We start from the raw sequence: 19,839 nt of genomic DNA on the forward strand, positions 1-19,839 counted from the left end.
TGTATCTATTTTGACTTTATCTTGGTATACAGTGTGAAATGTTGGTTTATGCATGATTTCTTCCAAACTGCTTTCCAGTTTTCCATCTTTTTTTTTTTTTTTTTTTTTTTGAGAGTTCTTACCTCAAAATAACATACCTAAAGGTGAGTTCTTATCCTCAAAGTTTGGATCTTTGGATTTATCACTAGATTACTATAGTGATTTACTACTGTGTATTATGTAGATAATCTACTTTACTTATCCACCACTTTATTTTTTAACCAATAACAGATTGATTACTTCTTTGTAATATAATTTGAATTTTAGTACTGCTAAGCTAACTTTCTTCACAATTTTTTTAATTGATTACTTTGGTATTCTTGATCTTTTGTCCTTCTAGAGAAATTTTGTTTTGTTTTTTAGCTCTATAAAATAATTATTTGATTGGTATGGCACAGAATAAGAAAATTTAACTTAGGTAGTATTGTCATTTTTATTATGTTGATTCAGCCTACCCACGAGCAATTAGTATTTCTCCAGTTGTTTAAATGTCTTTACTTGTGTGAATAGTGTTTTGTATTATGTTTATATAGTCCTTGGGTTTGTCTTGTCTATTTATTTCATATCTTTCACAGTATCTAACATTTCTTTGTAGGTAAATGCTTATTGATCAAAAGAGAGGATTAAAGGCAGCAAAAAACATGTACTCCTTATGTGATTTTTTGAAAGATTTTCTTTGAAAATGATCTTGTGGGATATTTTTTAAAAATTAAATAGAACCATATTAAATACTAGATTTTTAAAAAATTATGCATAATGTGGGAATTATGTTTAGATATCAAAGTAAGAAAAAATGTAGATCTCAGGCTTATGGTATATTAGTCATTGGGGGGGGACTTTTTATGTATTGAACTCTTAGTTACAGATTATTTTGTTTTTATTTTTCTTAAAGATCAAAATGATATGACATTCCTTCCAATGGATTTGGATGAGAAAGTAAAAAATGAAGTGAAGACAATAGAAATCAGTGTATCTGATGTTACTGAAAATAACAAGCTTGAAACCATCAGGCTATCAGACTCTCAAGCATGTAAAAATGACATTGCTATAGATAACAAGGAAAATCCTCCATCACTTTTACAAATTCAAGATCAGAAGCTGAGTCAGTCCATCTTGAAAAAGGTAAAAACTCAAGATGCATCAATTCAAACAACTCAATCCCCTAACAGTTTGGAAAATAATATGTTAAATGAAACAGCTGCTCACCTGGATCATAATTTATCAAACTTTAAAGGTGATGAAAACATACAGTTTTCAAATAACAGTAAATCATCTCAAAGGTCATCTTTCAAATCACAGGATTCTATAGATCCCTCAAGAGAACTCAAGAACCGGAGATCACTAAATGGGCAAGAACATATACTCAACCTTAAAGATACAAGCCCTACATGTGGCAAAGATGATGTATTTGTTCCAGTGGATGGGAATGATAAAACTCTAACTGATTCCTGTATAAAAAATTATCCCCTTTATAAACCTGATTACAAAACCAAACCAAAGCCTTCTAATGAAATTACAAGAGACTACATACCCAAAATTGGAATGACAACTTATAAAATTGTACCTCCCAAGTCCCTGGACATACCAAAAGATTGGGAATCAGAAAATACATGCTGCAATAAAAATGATAAGGAGATACAAACTTCAGAAAATTGCCAACCACGTGAGCTGCTGAAAGAATCTGCTATCCAGACAGATAACCTTATTTTTGAAGACCAAAGGGAGACACAAGCTAATATGAAATGTGAACCCAAATTGGGAGGGGAGCATAATATTCAAAATGAAATAAGTGTCACCAATGGGACTGTGTCTTCTACGAAACCGGTCTCCATAGTAAATAAAGACAATGGTCCAACTCCATTGATGCTGAATTTAGAACACCTAAATAGTATCATGGAACCAAAAGAAAGATCTAAGGGTTTAAGTCCCCAGACGAAACCTAGTTCTTTTTTCCTACAGATGCAGAAAAGGGCTTCAGGTCATTATGTTACATCTGCAGCTGCCAAAAGTGTCAATGCTGCTACAAGTAGTGCTCAAAGTGAACTGAAGCATAAAGAAGTTGAAAAAAAGTTATCATCTCCCCAAGAAGAAACAATATCTCCTTTAAATAAGACAGTTAACTTCCATTCTGAATTACCTGACAAACAAACTGATCATGGCATCCCTCAGAGACACAAAGAGATCCCAACTTCACCTATCAAACCCCCCAAACCAGCGAACCTTCCCTCTATTCATCCAGCAGCAATCACTCTTAAAACCCTGAGGACTTTTGGTGCACCACGGCCATACACCACTTCCTCTCCTTCTCCTTTTGCACTTGCTGTAGTCAAAAGATCACAGTCTTTCAGTAAAACATGTACTGTCCCAAGGCAATCATCCAGAGAGGATCCATCTCCTTCACCAGCTTCTAAAGAGGAAGAAGAAAAAAATAATCCATTAGATAAATTACTGGGAGTTACACAATCTGATAAGGTAAACATTACTTTTCTCCTTTTGTTGATTTTGGTTTTTAAAGTTTTATTTATGTGTTTTGTCTATAATTTTTACAAGCATTTATAGTTTACTTCCCATTCTGTGAGAGACCTCCTAAAACAAAGTTAAACAACTACATAAAGCTAGTAATAGAGTGACTTCAATTGAAAGTGTAAACAATTCTTCACATTTGTACAATCACTCCCAACATACTTCACTACTTTTTTTTATTAACAAAAATCTATTTTTTTCTCCTTTCTACTTCCCACCTGATTGGGGAAAAAACAAATAAATTAAAAAACCAAAACAAATTTCTTCTTAACAAGTGTATAGTTAAGTATAATCAATTCTCCCAAGTCTGTAAGTCTATTTGAACATGTACATTTACATGCATATAAAAACACATAATGTGCGCTTTGTATACACATGTCTCCTGTACCATAAATCCATTATTTTTCTGTCAAGGATAATTTCTTATCATCTTGTAACAAAATTAAACAGTTTTAAGACTAATGATAAAGTGACCACACCTGAAAGTGCATGCAACACTTTCCATCTATGGATTGTTGCTTTCATTTCCCACACATACTCCCCCTTCCCCTTTCTGTTTTTTTTTTTAGGTACCAAAGCTATTTTTTTTCCTCTTTCCACTCCTCAACCAATTGGAAAGTAAAGTAAAATAAAAACAAATTCCTTGTACTAAATATGCATAGTCAAACAAATTTATATATACAAATGCATGTATATGCTCTGTGTGTGTGTATATATGTAAGCATATATGTCTCATTCTGTAGCCTCAACCTGTCAGTGTAACTGTAAATACAGTGTAAAGTATTACATAAAACTGATAGTGATCTTATCTGAAAATGCATGTGACACTCTACATCTGTGGTATCTTCCTCTGCAACCTCCATATTTTTTTAATTAACAGAAATCTATTTCATGCATGTATATATGTGAGGTATATCTGTTGTTTATCCATGAATATTTTTTCAATATTTTTCAACAATTTTTTCAATATTCATTTTTACCCTAACTCCATCGCTCCTCTATCATGAATAATATGCGTCATCATCAGCATTCTGGAGAATTAAATGGTCAATATTGTTTTATTGTGCGTATTCAAATGCATGTAAGACAGTAACTTAGAATTGAAAAGTATTGTGGAATGTATTTGTATGAATAAGTTAAGACTAAACAACTCACTAAATTAAAAACACAAGCAACAACAGTAACAAAAAACTTTTAAATTGATTGTTTTATTGTTAGGCATTCAGGTTTAATACTATTTCCTACTTGTAGTTCCTAATTTTTTCTTTATACGAGAGAGGGATTAAATGTGCAAAAGATACCCATTATCCTGAAAGATATTGCCAGTAAGTGCTTTCTATATGGTAGTGTCATACACTTTCTCAAAAATCTATATCAGATAAGTTCATAGGAAAAGACTTGAGGAAAAATATGTATTTTATGATAAAAAAAATTTCCTTGTTTATGTGTTTTCTAAACATATAGTCTCCAGATGTGTCTGATTAATTTAGAAGGCAGATTTGGGCAAGTGGCTGCATGTTTCCCTTTACACTCTTAATTCCTATTTCCTCTTTATTTTTACCTTAACAGTGGTTATTCATATGCCTACCTACCATACTAACTGGTGGGTTGGTTGAAAGAACTATAACAATACATAATTTCAGCACACAGGGCAATAATGCTCCATTACATTCACATACTATAGTTTTTTCAGGCATTTCTCAATCCATTATTACCTTTCTAATATGATATTCCCCACCCCAATAATAAACTAAGTAAAGAAAATTTAAAATACAACTTAGATGTTGTTTGTTTATTTGTTTTTCACAATAACCACTTTTTTGGGGGGGTCAATTTCAGATTCTTTCATTTATATTCATTTTAATTTTAAAAAATGTCCATTAAAGCCAATATGACAAACTGGAAATGGCCTATTTCTGAAATAAAAGATTATGGGCCTAGGGTTTAGTGAAAAAGAATGGGGGATTTTGATTTTATAGTATGATAGATAAAAGGGACAAAATTCATTGTTTGGGTCACAGTCATTGCAGTGAGATTTTATGTACTCTGGCCTTTTAGTATTCTAATATAAATTGTATCATCTTGTTCATTTTAAGGTTCTAACATTATTTGAGACTATTTCTCTAAACATCCTGAGTTTGACATAACACTAAGTGCATTGCCAAGTCAAGTTTTAGTCTATTCTGAAGTCTATTTCCCTCTCCCCATATATTTCATATTTATGTCCTTTTCTCTGGACTGAAAGGTTGTTATAAAGAGTTCTTTTTAAAAACAACAACCACAGCAACAAAAAAACCAAGTGTTCTCCTTTATCTTGAGAATCTCAAAATCATTTTTGCCTCAGGAAGAGAGCACATATCTTGAATAGCTGTTTACAAAACAGAATTTGTAGTTTTGAATCTTTTTTTTAACTGAATGAGGTTAATTTCATTTTTCTCACAAACTTTTAAGGAAAGTTTTAAAAAAGATTTTATTAATTCATTTTGTATTTGTACCACATCCTTCCCCTTTAAATCATTGTTTGCTAGATCTTTCCTTAAAACAAAAGAAAATAGTTAAGTAGAATTTTTTAGTGCAAATATTGTCTGACAACATATATGAAGTTCTGTATTGGATACCACCTCCTGGAGGTGTTTTTGTTTTAGGCTTTCCTATACTGAGGTGTATTATTACATTTAAACAGTTTAAATGGTTTTGCTTTATCTGATTTAGATTATTATAGTCGTATATATTCTGGTTATATGTCATTTCAACTTAAATCATATTTCTCTTAAGTAATGTATCTGTCATTTCCTACCACATAACAATATTCAATTAAATTCATGAAACTCACATTTAAATGCTGTTTTCATGTTTGTAAGCACAAGTATTTTATCCTCATTATATAAATGTGGAGACAGAGGCAAGTGGCTTGAATGTGATTTGTCCAGAGTCACACATCTAGGAAATGTGTGATCCCATCTTTGAAATCAGATCTTCCTGATTTCAAGGTTTGAACACTCTCCACCAACTGTGATTTAGTTTTTTGGGGGCATTTGTCAATTAATCGATACATTCTTTGTTTCCAATTCTTTGCTGCCACTATGATGGTTATGATGAATATTTGTTATTTATAAGACTTTTGTCCCTGTCTTTGACCTCCATGAAACATATGTGTAATAGGGGGAGAACAAAGAGAATAAACAATCAAGTGATGTTTTTCCCCAACATTTTCAAATTGTTTTTCAGATTGGTTAGTTAGATTTGGAGGGAAAAAATAGATTGGGAAATATTTTACAAAATAATTAAAAATACAGCACAAGATAGACTATATTAATTTATGGTTTTCCAAGTCAACATGCTACTGCAGGAATTCATTTCTATTTGAGCTTAACTACATTGGTCAAATTCAAAACTCCCCCAAGACTGTATTAATCAGTGTACCTGTCTTTTAAACTCTTAATCATTGATTATGTCAATTTTTTATCTTCTTTGTTATATTGAGAGAGGTTAGATAAAATTTCCTGGTTGTTTTAATTTGTATTGCTCTTAATATTAGTAATTTGGAGAAATGAACACACCCTTGTGTGTGTGTGTGTGTGTTAATGTTGGATTTTTTTTCAGAGGTATTTAATGCAAAGATTTCCCTCTCCCTCATCTGATAGTTTCTCTTATTCTAGCTGCATTTTTTTCATGTAAAAACATTTTTAATTTTATGTAATAAAAATTGTCTATAATTATCTTTCATGATCACCTCTATTCCTTGTTTGGCTAAAGAATCTTCTCCTAGTTGTAATTATACAAAGTTTCTCCTTCTGTTCTCTTTTATAATGTGACCTTTTATATTTAGTTTGCATAGCTATTTAGCGCTAATTATTATCTGATATATGATATAGATTGTTGATCTAAATCTAATTTCTGTAAAAATGCATTCCATTTTTTCTAACAAAAATTATCAAGTAAAGAAGAACTTCTCTAAGGTAGTTTTTGTTCCTGGGTTTATCTCATACTGTAGAGTTGTATTCCATTGTTTTCTGGATCTAGCTTATCTGAGACTATTAACCAGTAGATAAAGTTCTGGATCTGGGGTCAATCAATTAACCTCTGTTTGCCTCAGTTTCTTCAACTGTGAAATGGGAATAATTATAAGATCTATTTTGTAGGATGAAATGAAGATCAAATGGAATGATATTTGTAAAACACTTATGATAGTGACTTATCCCTTTTTTGTGTAGTCTTTGTCTCTGGCCTAATTTTTAATTCTTTTACTAGTACCAAATAGATTTGATGATTATATATTTCAGTATACAAAAAAATCTGTGATTTCATCAGCTTTGGGAACTTCCTACAGGAGGATAGATCTATGATTTAATAGATCTGTATATAGGTCTATATATAGTACTTAAATACTAGAGTGTCAAATGATAATAGACATTAAAAGATTTGTCAAAGGTCACAAAGTTAGTAATTGTTAGGGGTGAGATTTATACCTATATCTTCTTGACTCTAAGCTCAGTATTGTATTCATTATATCATCTTGTCTCCAATTTGATGTTAACTTTATGATGTAATGTGATTATATTTAGTGTTGATTTTTATGCAAAAATGTGAGATATGGTAACTATGATAGATTGGACCTTACAGAGCATCCACTCTTGACTACTCATTTCAAAGATGGGGAAACTGGTCTAGAGAGGTTGTGACTTGCTCAGGAAAACCCAGGTAGTAAGTAACAAAATCAGAATTTGACCTTGAGAATTCTGTCTCTAAACCTAGTTTTTTGTTTTGTTTTGTTTTTGCCATCACATCACTGCTGTGTCCTTTCATTCTTGCTCTGTCTATCCCCTTCTCCCCCCTCACTCCCAGTATTTACCTTGAGGTCCCCTTTTTTTCTTCCAAATCAATTTTATTGTTATTTAAATTCAGTTACATAAAATGTCACATTTACAGTTTGCCATAGCACTAAATTTATAATATAGTATTGTGACTTTTCTTATACATGGGTAGTCTAACCATAATCAATGATGATTTCTCTAATTAAGTCCTGCTTAATTTCTATATTAAAAAGTCTTTTGTGATTATATTTACCTAAAAATACTTTATAAAATTAAACTTGTACTTCTTTTTAATAGGTTATTTCTAAATGTTTATTCCTAAAAAAAAATTTCATTAGTTTCCGTGTCACTGATACTGATAGTTTATATTTCTTTTTCTTTTTAGTTTAATCTTCATTGGACAGAACAAAAAATATGTTGAATTAATAGAGTTCTGAATAACTTGAGCCCTGTAGATTCTGTCAGTCATTTATTGTGTTTATACTATGTATCAGGCACTGTGCTAAGCAGTCTTTTCAGGTACACAACAACAGGAACCCAAATGATGTATAGTGATCTAGAATGTCACCATGATCCTTAAATTAACCAATATACCGTATTAGATGCCCATTTTTGGAAATGTCATTTTATTTGGATTGTGGGACTTTCTAATTTGGTTGCTAATAAAAAAAACTAGAGAAAAATGTTAATATATTGTTATTATCTTATTAAAATATTATTTAATTCCAGCATTATAATCTTATAGTTATACCATAAAATGAACACTATTTCTTTTCTGTGATAACTTTAACTTAGGGGAAGAAAAGCTTCCATCCTTGCCTTCCTTCATTTTTATTGCTTTTTGGTAGCAAGGTGGCACAGTGGATAGAGCTCTGGGCTTGGATTCAGAAGGACTCATTTTCATGAGTTCAAATCCAACCTCAGGGATTTACTAACTATGTAACCCTGGCCAGGACACTCAGTGCTGCTTACCTTAGTTCCTCATCTGTGAAATGAGCTGAAGAGGGAAATAGCAAACCATGCCAGTATCTTTGCCAAGAAAATCCCAAATGGGGTCAAAGGTAGTCAGACATAACTAAAAATGACTCAACAACTTATTGCTGCTCACATTTAAATCCCAAAAGGAAATAAGGAAACAGCTTTAATGAAAGATGATTATGGATTAGAAGTTGTTCTAAGAATAATAGAACTGGAATGTGTCTCTGTTCTCGGGTACCATTTTTTCTCATTCCCTCTCTATCCTTTCTGCTCAATTATGTTCATGAGGACTATCTAAACATTTTGTTTCCTTGAATAGGAAGGTAGCTGTGCATACAATGAAGAGAAATGCCAGATACAGCCATTAACTGACCACCCATCATTCACCGTTAAGAGGCAAACTTCTTTAACATTCCAAAGTGCTGACCCAGAACAGATTCGACAAAGTTTGCTGACCGCAATTCGCTCTGGAGAGGCTGCTGCCAAATTGAAAAGGGTAAGCTTACTTTCATCAGATGGATCACAGTGGACTTATTTTCAACATTGTCAATTTAGGGAAAATTGTTTCTGACATTTAAACCTAAAAAAGGACACTGAAAGTTACTCCTTTCCATAAGCTTTTTTTTTTTTTCAAATTTAAAATGTATATAATGAATTAGCAAGAATTCAAGTTTTCTATTCCTCCTCAATTGGTTTTTGTTTTTAATTATAACATTTTCTCACTGCCTGCTCCCCCAAAAGTTTTTTTTTTAATTCTTACAGTAAATACACATAGTTCAGCAAACCAAATTCCCACATTGACCACATTTAAATACCAATGTCCCATTCTGGATTTTAAATATGTCACCTCTCTAATAGATTGTGTAATTCATTGTCATTCCTCTTGACTTGTGGTTTATCACTTCATTAATCACAACTCTAAAGTTTCTAATAATTGTTTTTCCTCTGTGATTTTCTCTGAACCTATCTGTTTCATCATTCCTTGTGGCACAAGGATATTAATTATATTTATATGTAGTCTTATCTGTTTACTGATTCCCCATGAGGTGGGCACTACCTCATTTTCCATTTTAATATTATTCTATGAAAGGAGCTGCTTCAAGTATTTTTGTTCATATGGTTCCTCTTTCCTTTATGATATCTTTGGATTATAGTTATAGTATACAATATTGTAATTATTTTGGTCATAGTACAGAATTGCTTTTCAGAAGTACCTAATTGCTGGACCAATTCATAGCTCTATCAACAATACATAATAAGGGTGTCTATTTTCTTGCAACCCCTCTAACAGTTGTCAGTCTTATTTGTCAATCCCTCATCTTTGCCAGTCTCATAAGATGAAACTTCACTGTTGCTCTAATTTGTAGTTTACTTAATTAGTGATTCAAATCATTTTTTCATTTGGCTATTGATAGCTTAGTTTTCTTCCTTTGAAAAAATATCCTGTTCATGTACTTTGACCTTTTATCAATGAATGGAAGACCCTTAGTTTACAGTCAGCTCTGTACATATCTTGGCTATAGGATCTTTAAAAGAAACTTACCATAAAGATTTCCTGCCCCTCATTTACCATTCTAGCTTTACCTGAATTCCATTTGTTTATAAAAATTGTCCATTTAATTTTCTACGATCTCCATTTCTTTTTTTAGTCATGAACCCTTCCCCTATCCATAGAGCTGATAGGTGATTTCTTTCTTGTTCTAAATTTATGTTGCCACTTATACCTAAATCATGTATTCATTTGCAGTTTATCTTGAGATAGTGAGTGAGATGATGGTCTATGCCCAGTTTCTGCCCAAGTAATTTCCAGTTTCTCAAGCAAATTTTTTGTAAAATAATAACTTTCTATCCTGCTAAAATTGGAATCTTTTAGTTTAGCAAGCACCTCACCCATGGTTTGCTTGTTGCTTTAACCTGTTTTGCTCAGTGAACTCTCTACTTTTTAATCAGTACCAAATTGTTTTTATAATTGAGGCTTATTTTCTAAAATGAATTATAAAATGGTCCAGGTGCAAACCACAGCACTGTGTTGTAGGTCTGATACTAAACACTGATATAGACTTAATTCCCTTCCTTTCTCTGGGCCTTACTACTTTCTATTGAATGAGGAGATTCAACTAGCTACTCTTGTATCTTCCAGCTTTTGTGTTTGATTTTATTTGAACAATTACAAAAAATTCCCCTCCTCTTTATTTTGACCAGTTATTTCAGAGAAGTAGAAAGCTATCTTTGAAGAGAAAACTTCAGAAAAAGAGTGTGGTCTAGTATTTAGAGGGTTAGCCATCAAGTTGGAGAGACCTAGGTTGAAATCATAGTATTAATCAATATCTGTTGCATTATAGGCAATAATATAGATATTTGCAACATTAGAAATAAAAATTCATTTTGAAATAATAGATGTTGTGAAAGAATTTGAGAAACCCCAGGATTCTCTGGATCACACTTGGAGAAACCACTGCTCTAAATACACATGTTAAGTTATTTCCTAAACCTGATTTTTATCCTATTTCCTATCTTTATGCTTTTGCATAAGTTGTCCTCCATGTTTAAAGTGCATTTTATTGCACCTTTGCCAAAGTCTCCAATTTCATCAAAGCTCAGCATGAAAACAAAGCTTTTCCCAAATCACGCCTTTCCCTATGTTCCCAATGATTACTTTTCTTCTGCTCCCCAAATTATTTTATATTTACTCTTCTATGAACATTATATCCTACTCCTAAAATGTAAATTCTTTGAGATCTGTTCTTTTTTCTTTTTCCCTGAACCTAGCACAGTCTCTGACATATAATAAATATTTGATACATGCTTGATGAATTGAATTGAACAGAACATTTGGTTCAACATAACAAGCAAAGGTACTGTGTAGAGAGGACAAGTGCAAGTGATTCTGGGTAAAGCATCCCAGACATTCTCAGTTCAATCAGTTTCTCCTCATGAGGCAGGAGCTTAACCACTTTGGAGATCACTACAAAAGCTGGTTCATAGCTAAGCCAGTGTGGAAACTATTCCAAGTGATTCTTTTGGGTCTTGAGAAGACATGAAGGAGAATTTCGGGAGCTTAGGTTTTTATTTTTAGAAAAGACATAAAGCATGTGATTTTGAATATTTTATATCTTTATTTGTAGGTCTTACGTTTTTGTTTGGTTTAGTAGCATACATTCTAATTATTAATTCAGTAGGCAATTAAAATAGAAAATTTGTTGTATGTTGTATAGAGACACATTCAAAAGATGTAGAAGGGGGAAAAGTATGTTTTCTAAGGTTGTTAACAAAATTAGATATTATAATTTGGGAAAAGCCTTTATCATTTTTGACTCCTCTCCCCAAGAAAGAATTTAGAAATTATCACTGGTTTTAGTGTACCTAAGACTCACAAAAAGCTACACTCATTATGGGACTGTTCTTAATTTCTCTATGTGAAGTCAATGGAAATATCAATCACCTTCCATGAATTAACTAGAAGAATCTACAAAGTAAGTTGGAACTTTTTTTAAGCCTGCAAAGTTAAACCAGGAGGCCACGATATACTCAACATATTAAAGAATCTGTTTTAGCAGAGTTATTTCACATACAAAGCTTTCACTAATTCAAGGTTGGGCGAGCTGTGAAACAGATTTTAGAGAGCCGGATTTTAAATGTCTAGATCTTCTTTTCACATCACGCATAATAGATAACAAAAATAGTTCATACTTAAATGACACAACGATTTAAAATTATCTCCCTTGTGAGGTAGGAAATGAAAGTATTATTCGCACATAAGGAAATGGAACCCTGAAAGGTCAAATAACTTGTTCTAGTATCACAAAGCTGGTGAGCAGATAGATGGTAGGATTCCCATCTACAAATTCAGTGTTCTTTACATCAAGAGTCCATTTCTTTAGCTTCTAATGGAAGAACCAAATCATAAAGTATTAGCAGGAGAAAGAACAAACCCTAGAATTTAGAGATAGAAAAACTGATGTCCATAGGTGTCTTGTAACAGGTCCAAAGTCACAGAGTTAAATGAAAGAATTGGGATGAAAACCTGATACTCATGACTTCTATTCTGGTGCTCTCTCTGTGCAATTACATCTCAAACTTTTAGGCCTCAGGACTCCTTAAGATTCTTAAAATTTATTGAAAACCCTTTCTCTAAGAACTTTGGTCAATGTTTCACTTGTGTGTATTGCCAAGAATTCACATAAAAGAAGAACTTTGATGATTAGCCCATACTGGATGAACAAGCAAAGCAGCTTAGGCCAGCATATCTATAAATTCATTCAATTGTAAGCCAGTAGCACAGTTCTGCAGATGAGATAGTAAATCATTCTGTTTCCAGTTAAATCTTCAATTAACAGGTCATGTGGCCTTCACTGTTTGCTGGTAAGCAAGTGAAAATTTAAAAAAGGAAATAAGATCTTAGAATTCTGGAAAAACAAACAACAAACAAAAAAATAACTTGACTCTGAGAGCCCTCTGAAAGGATCTGGGGACCTCCAGGCATTTGCTAACCATCTTTGAGAATCATCACATTGCACTCTGCTACTGCTATAGCTGAATAGTTCAACAGTACCTATTCCTTTGAAAAGCACTTTAGGTCATAATCTATTGGTAGGTTTTTAGTTTTAAAAAAATCAGTTAATATCTATATGTATCATTAAAAATGTACACTTACCCTTAAGGTCTAATTTCTCATTCTTATATACCATCTTTCTTATACCAGTACACTGAAAATTTTTCCTAGTTTGTTTCAAATGATGACATTTCTTTATAGAATAACAATTATGTTGCCAAATAAAAGCTCTAGTGATTTTGACAGCGAGTTTAGATGTTCAGCAGAAAGTTGGCTCTGTGTTTGTCTATGACTTGGCTCTCAGAATGTTCAATTTAACTTCAGGTACCAACCTGCCTTATGGCTGATGTTCACACCAAAGCAATTAACCTTAATTATAATGGTTAGATTCACATCAGAGCAATTATCTGGTTGATTGCTCTAGAGAGGATATAGTCATAACTGACATAGCATGGGCATGTCATGGATTTTATACCCTAACCTTTTAAAATTCATCCCCTACTCTGGCCATGTGTTCCATGAATTCATAGAGGTCATTTCCCTCTACCCCATTACTGTATAGAAAAGAGCTGGTGAACCAAGTTGAGTGATTTATAAGCTGCTTTTGATGTTAAGACTAATATATGATCAGCATATCCTTTTAGATTCAGTTGATCTCAGCTGAACTAATTTTTAAATGTAAGGTTATTTGAGTCATATTGTTTATAAGACACCTGGAGGCAAAGTATTAGATTTTTTTCTCTTATAATTATGCACATGTCTTTTCATATACCATTTTTAATTAGAATACAATTTTTAGGAATATATAAAACTAAGGAATGATTTTTATTATTTCATCTGAAAAGTACTATTTAGTCTTTGGAAACCTTCCAAAAATAAACCAAAGACTAGGATTGGAGGCTATTGGGCAGACTTGTCAAGAAGCTTAGGCTCCTGCTGATTTCTCTCATATTTCCTTGGATTTTTTTTTTTTTTAAGCTATCAAAAGCACTCCTTGATAGCAATCCTTAAAAAAAAATACAACCACAAACTTAAAGGAGTTTTTCATAATTTTACTGTAGAAAAATAGAAATATTTTAATTTTGATGACAATTTTTAAGAAATTAGCTGTGAAGTATATTTAGTCTGCAATAAAATCAAAACTTGTTTACTCCTTTACTCAAAAAAAACCCTGAAGATTTTAGTTTTGCCCAAGACCAACTTGTTAAAGTCAAGCATTACAAATTAGATGAAGTGGCATTGGGGAAGTTTGGAACCTTATTGATGGAAAGGACCTAGGGTTAGCAAATGTTGTTCATTTTACTATAGCCTATCTTAAAACCACAGTTTATTTTAAACAATATTCAACATGTTTAAAGCACACTCAGTGTTTAAACAATAAATTATTCTTTCCTCTCTTTAGAGATTTTAAAACTATCTTAGTTACTTGATTTAAACTAATAGTTGTTCTCCCCTGCCCCCCAAAATATATAAGCTATACAAATGTCAGTCAACAATAGCACATCAGAGAATTTCCTGAGAATAAAAATACACATGAGAAGGTAAGTTTGTTCATAATTTTAAGTGATCAGGAGCTGGCTGTTAACCAGGGGAGGGGTTCATGGATTTTTAAAAAAATATTTTCTATATTACAATGTATTGGAGGGTCTTTTTAAACCATATGTATTTTATTTCATTTTATACATTTGACATTATTCTGAAAAAGATTCCATTGGTTTCACCAGTTTACCAAAGAGATGCGTGACACAAAACTGTGTTGAATATGAACGAACCATTTTTAGATCAAAGAGAATAACCAAAAAAAGGAAACCAAATCTATGGGGAAACTATTCTTGGATTCCCTCCCTAGGTGCAGAGATTATCTCATTCTTTATTGGAACCGTATCAATTTAATGTATTTGCTCCAGTGCTCCTGTTTCAGAAGCTATTGGACCAGAAAGAGAGGTTTTCTGATAGAACACTAATAGAAAACCTCATGATTAAATGTGATTTACTGGATATTGAAAAAAGAATAATTAACTGCATTTGTACTTACAATCACACACACACACACACACACACACACACACACACACACACACACACCATGCTTTCACCATTAAATAGTCAGTAATATTTAACCAGTATTCTACCATTTGAATAGCCTCTCCTTCTCCAATATTGTTAAAAACTGATTTTTGCCCATGAAAATGTCAACTACAATGTAATTATCATTGGGACAGAAACAGACTGTTACTAAGGTTTGTGAACAAGAGACATTTTAGCTGGTTTAGTTTTGGCTTCCCTGAACTTGGCATGTGTGAAATCCACAGAAACCTGATTTTTAATCTAGTTGAATCCTTTACATGTTCTATGGGATGTTCCTGCTTTCCAAGTTTCTTTCCAAAGGAAGCAGGAGAAAAACTGAGCCACACAGGACCAAGGCAGCCAATTTTCTTTGCCCAGGATAGATTATATGGCTTTTTGTACAACAGATTTTTTTCTTAACAGGGAAAAAAAAACCCAATTATCTTTGTCAATAATCAGTAATCAAAATGGAGAAAATCTTCCTTTTTTTTCTTTCCTTTAAAGTACATCCATCATGTTTAATGTTTATTTTAAAAATCTTTTTCTTTGCTAATCTTCTAAAATAAATGTAGTTGGCATTTATATATAGCACTTTAAAGGTTGACAAAGCACTTTACAGAAGCTATTTCATTTGAACCCCACAACAACCCTGTGCAGTAGTAATTGTTCTTATAAATTATCCCTATATATATCATGCACTATAATTTAATGATATTAATATCATTTATATATAATTTAATGATATTAAGTGAAGTGAGTAGAATCAAGAGAACATTGTACACAGCAACAAGATTATACAGTGATCAATTCTGATGGACATGGTTCTTTTCAATAATAAGGTGATTCAGGCCAATACCAATAGACTTGTGATAGAACCATCTGCATTCTGAAAGAGAACTGTGGGGATTGAATGTAGATCACAACAGAGTATTTTCACCTTTTTGTGCTATTTGCTTGCTCTTTCTCATTATTTTTCACTTTTTGATCTGATTTTTCTTGTGCAGCATGATAATTATGGAAATATATAGAGAGAAGAATTGTACAATGTTTAACATATATTGAATTACTTGCTGTTTATGGGGAAGGAAGGGAGAAAAAATTGAAATACAAGTTTTTTCCAGGGTGAATATTGAAAACTTTCTTTGCGTATATTTGGAAAATAAAAAGCTATTATTTAAAAAAATAAATCATCCCCTTTTTATAGATGAAAAGACTAAATCTTACATTAGTTAAGTAACTTTCCCAGAGCCACACAGATATTAAGTTTTGAGAAAGGATTTCATTCCAGATATCCCCGTCTCTGTCTAGTTTTCTATCTATCATGACACCTAGCTAGCTTCCTCTCTCCCAGTAAACTTTCAGAACACCTAAATATATCTTCATCTAGGAGAATCTAAATAAATTTCCTTCGATCCTTTTAAGTGATGAGGAAAATTTGGAAATTCAGGTTTCATTGTATTTGATTTTCAGGTTCATTCATGAAGGTTTCATTCAATTGTTAATATGTTATTGTGTCTCTTAGGAATTTTTTGGTCTGTAGTTAATTGTCACTATCCATATTATTTTGATATAGCAATTTAATTTTATGGCAAGCATAAAAATAACTGTGTTTTTCTACCATTCAAGTATTTACATTCTTTTTTTCTTTCAATTTTTAAAAACATTTTTATTTAAGGTTTTGATTTCCAAAATCCATATTTCCCTTCCTCCCTGGGATGGTAAGCAGTCAGATACAGGTTATTAATGTGTATGTTTTATTTAATTAATGTACACATTAATTATTTAGAATATTTCTATATTAGTCATTTTGTAAAAGAAGATGTAAATAAAAGGAAAAAAAATTTTAAAAGAGTGAAAAATAGTATGCTTCAATCCATTATCAATCAATATTAGTTCTTTCTCTGGAGGTGGAAAAATATGCTTTACCATTAGTCCTTTGGGTTTATCTTAGATCATTATATTACTGAAGATAACTAAGTCATTCACAGTTCTTCATCAAACAATATTGTTGTTACTATGTACAATGTTCTCCTGGTTCTGTCATTTCAGTTTGCTTCAGTTCATGTAAGTTTTTTCTAAAATCATCCTACTTATCATTTCTTATAGCTTAATAACATTCCATTATAATACTGTTCCACAACTTGTCTAGTCATTTTTCAATTGATGGGCATCCTTTTGATTTCTGATTCTTAGCTATCACAAAAAGAACTGCTAAATATTTTTGTACAAACAAGTCCTTTTCCTCCTTTTTTGGATGTCTTTGAGATTTATAGATCAAATGTTGGTATTGCTGGATCAGGGTATGCATGGTTTTTGTAGCCTTTTGGACATAGTTCCAAATTGCTCTCTCAAATTGTTGGATCAGTTCACAATTCTGCCAACAATGCATTAGTATCTCAGTTTTCCTACATTCCCTCCAAGATTCAAAATTTTCCTTTTTTGTCATATTTATCAAAGTATATGCATTCTTAAAATACAAAAATAGCCTTTCCCTATTAATAAAGACTCCATGGGAGGGAAAAATCAGGGCAAGAGAAAGGCAAAGTCTACATTTTAAAAATGATTTTGAAGAATTGACTATATTTTTCTGCATTCTCACTACCAGGTTTTAGAAGCCAGAATTAAGCTCATGAAAAAAGCTCATTAACAGCTTGGATTGCAGTCTGTGTTTGTGCTCCTGTCCTTTGAGTTGGTTTAGTCATTTTATAAAGACTAAGATGTGTTAATGGATTATTTAACTTGTTTGTTGTGAAAATAACAAATCTTTCATTTTTAATTTCATGGATGAGTGATTGTTGATTCTTAATGATTTATACTTCATTGAACAATAAAATACTAAATGTGAGTGCTCATAATTAAGCAGTAAATAAAATGTTCTAGTGAATGAAAACTTGAAATTAGGCAGCTGTATGCTTCTAAATGGAAAAAAAATGTAATTATATGTTTCTCTTTTAGGTTACTGTTCCATCCAATACCATATCTATAAATGGAAGACCAAGACTCAGCTATCCATTGTCCACAGAAACACAGTCTGACCATTAGAAATGTTACATCAACTATTTTGCACTTTACTACCATCTTTTACCTAGGCTAACATAATACTAATTGAGATTTATTGCAAATGTAAATTCAGGTGTATGTTAATATATATTGTCTATTAAAATGTGTGAATTTTGTGTGATGGCTTTTTATGCCAAGAGAATTATTGGAATATATAATTTATAGTGATATTTTTGTCTGTATGCCTTAAAAGCTAAATATGCTGCTCTAGGATTTTTAAGACGAGATGCAGATGAGTTTCAGTTTTTGAAATGAAAAATAATCACATTTTGTTGATTTCATTGAATTATCTGTAGAAATATATTGTACAATGGTGTTTTAGACAAAAGGATACATTTTTAATATCCTTAGGTTTATAATTATATAAGTACTTTAACGTAATATATGAGTTAATAAATATCTGCCATATGCTGCCTTGATGTTACTGTTAAATTAAAAACTTGTAATAAGCATAAATTTCAACTCTTGCAATTTACAGAAGGAACTAACTAAAAATACTGGTGATAACAAATGACTGTCTTTGACTGTCATCAGTTGAACATTGGTTTTAATTTTTGAAACATTTTGTGCTCAAGATTCTTCTTGAATTTTTTTTTCCTGTGGGAACAATGCAAAATCAGAGACAAAATGATGGGATTCTCTTAGTATTTTAATATCTTAGTAATTTTTTGCTTTTAATCTTTAACCTTTGAAATGCACAAAGATAATTTAAATATAAATGTTTTTCTGTATATAACTCTTATAGTATCAGAGCACAGATGAATCTTACAAAAATACATGTTTCTTGTACCAGAGGCCTTAAAATATCCTTTGTTAAAATATTGATTTATAGTAATAGTCATTTTATTTTTTGATGTATAGGGCCAAAAAAGATTAGAATGTGTCTAAATTAGGCAATTTAAAATGTGTCAGCCTATCTATCTTAATTATAGTAATGTGATATAATAGTAAGTCTATATGAAACTTATTTAAGATTAAGATACTATTATTCTAAATATTAAAAATTAGTAAATTAATATTGGATCATTTAAAGAGATTTCTAATTGGCAGAGGGTGGGGGGTACACCTGATTTTTAGGCTTATAGTTTTTATGTGATACTTGTTTGTTCACAGAAGGAACTAAATTGTTCACTTATTATCATAACTTTTGGTCAAGCAAGATGATTGTGAATTCTGGTAGATTTCTACTGCCCCCAGTGAGCAATTTGCCAGTTTTGAAAGTATGTTGATTCTTTTCCAGTTAAATAAAAATTATCTTATTTATTTTTTGAGGACTTTTTTCTTTAAAGACTGGTTTGTACCATACAGATATATACCTACATATTGATCTTTCTGTCTTATAGACATATTAGGGTTGAATATATTAAGTAAATCAAATACGGATCCTGACTTTAAGAATTTTTTAAGACATAAAACATGCAAACAACTAGACACTGTTTTTAACCTCTCTGAGCTTGAGTTTCCTGATCTATAAAATGGGTTGGATGGGTGACAGAGGTTAGGGAGAAACTGGGTTAGATCATTCCTTTGTTTTTAGCTCTTTATCTGTGACCTGAATCAAACAAATACTGAATTAAATATATATTAACAAAAAACCCTGCTGTGAATATCATGGAAATGATAAGTAAAGGTAGAGTAAAATTTGGAAAAAGTGGAAACTAAAATATTTAAGTAAAACAATATAAGATATTATAGTTATATTGCTATTATGGGGAGCTCCTTATACATTTGATTTGACACACAATTCGAATAAAATTGGTTAACTTGTTGTTGGTAAACTGCCCAGAGGTATTTGAATAGGACATA

General features: G+C 31.6%; 1 protein-coding gene across 8 annotated transcripts in view; it reads left to right on the forward strand.

The window, feature by feature from the left end:
* Positions 1–19,307, forward strand: part of COBLL1 (cordon-bleu WH2 repeat protein like 1) — a 175,686-nt gene extending 156,379 nt beyond the window's left edge. For all 8 annotated transcript variants that reach the window (XM_031960558.1, XM_031960559.1, XM_031960557.1 and 5 more), the window contains 3 exons: positions 932–2,511; positions 8,674–8,850; positions 17,929–19,307. In XM_031960558.1, the coding sequence (XP_031816418.1) occupies positions 932–2,511; positions 8,674–8,850; positions 17,929–18,015 (1,844 nt within the window). In that variant the 3' untranslated portion in view covers positions 18,016–19,307. The remainder of the gene's footprint in view (positions 1–931; positions 2,512–8,673; positions 8,851–17,928) is intronic.
* The last annotated feature ends 532 nt before the right edge of the window (positions 19,308–19,839 follow it).

This window comes from Sarcophilus harrisii, chromosome 3, assembly GCF_902635505.1.
Source record: "Sarcophilus harrisii chromosome 3, mSarHar1.11, whole genome shotgun sequence".
NCBI lineage: Eukaryota > Metazoa > Chordata > Mammalia > Dasyuromorphia > Dasyuridae > Sarcophilus > Sarcophilus harrisii.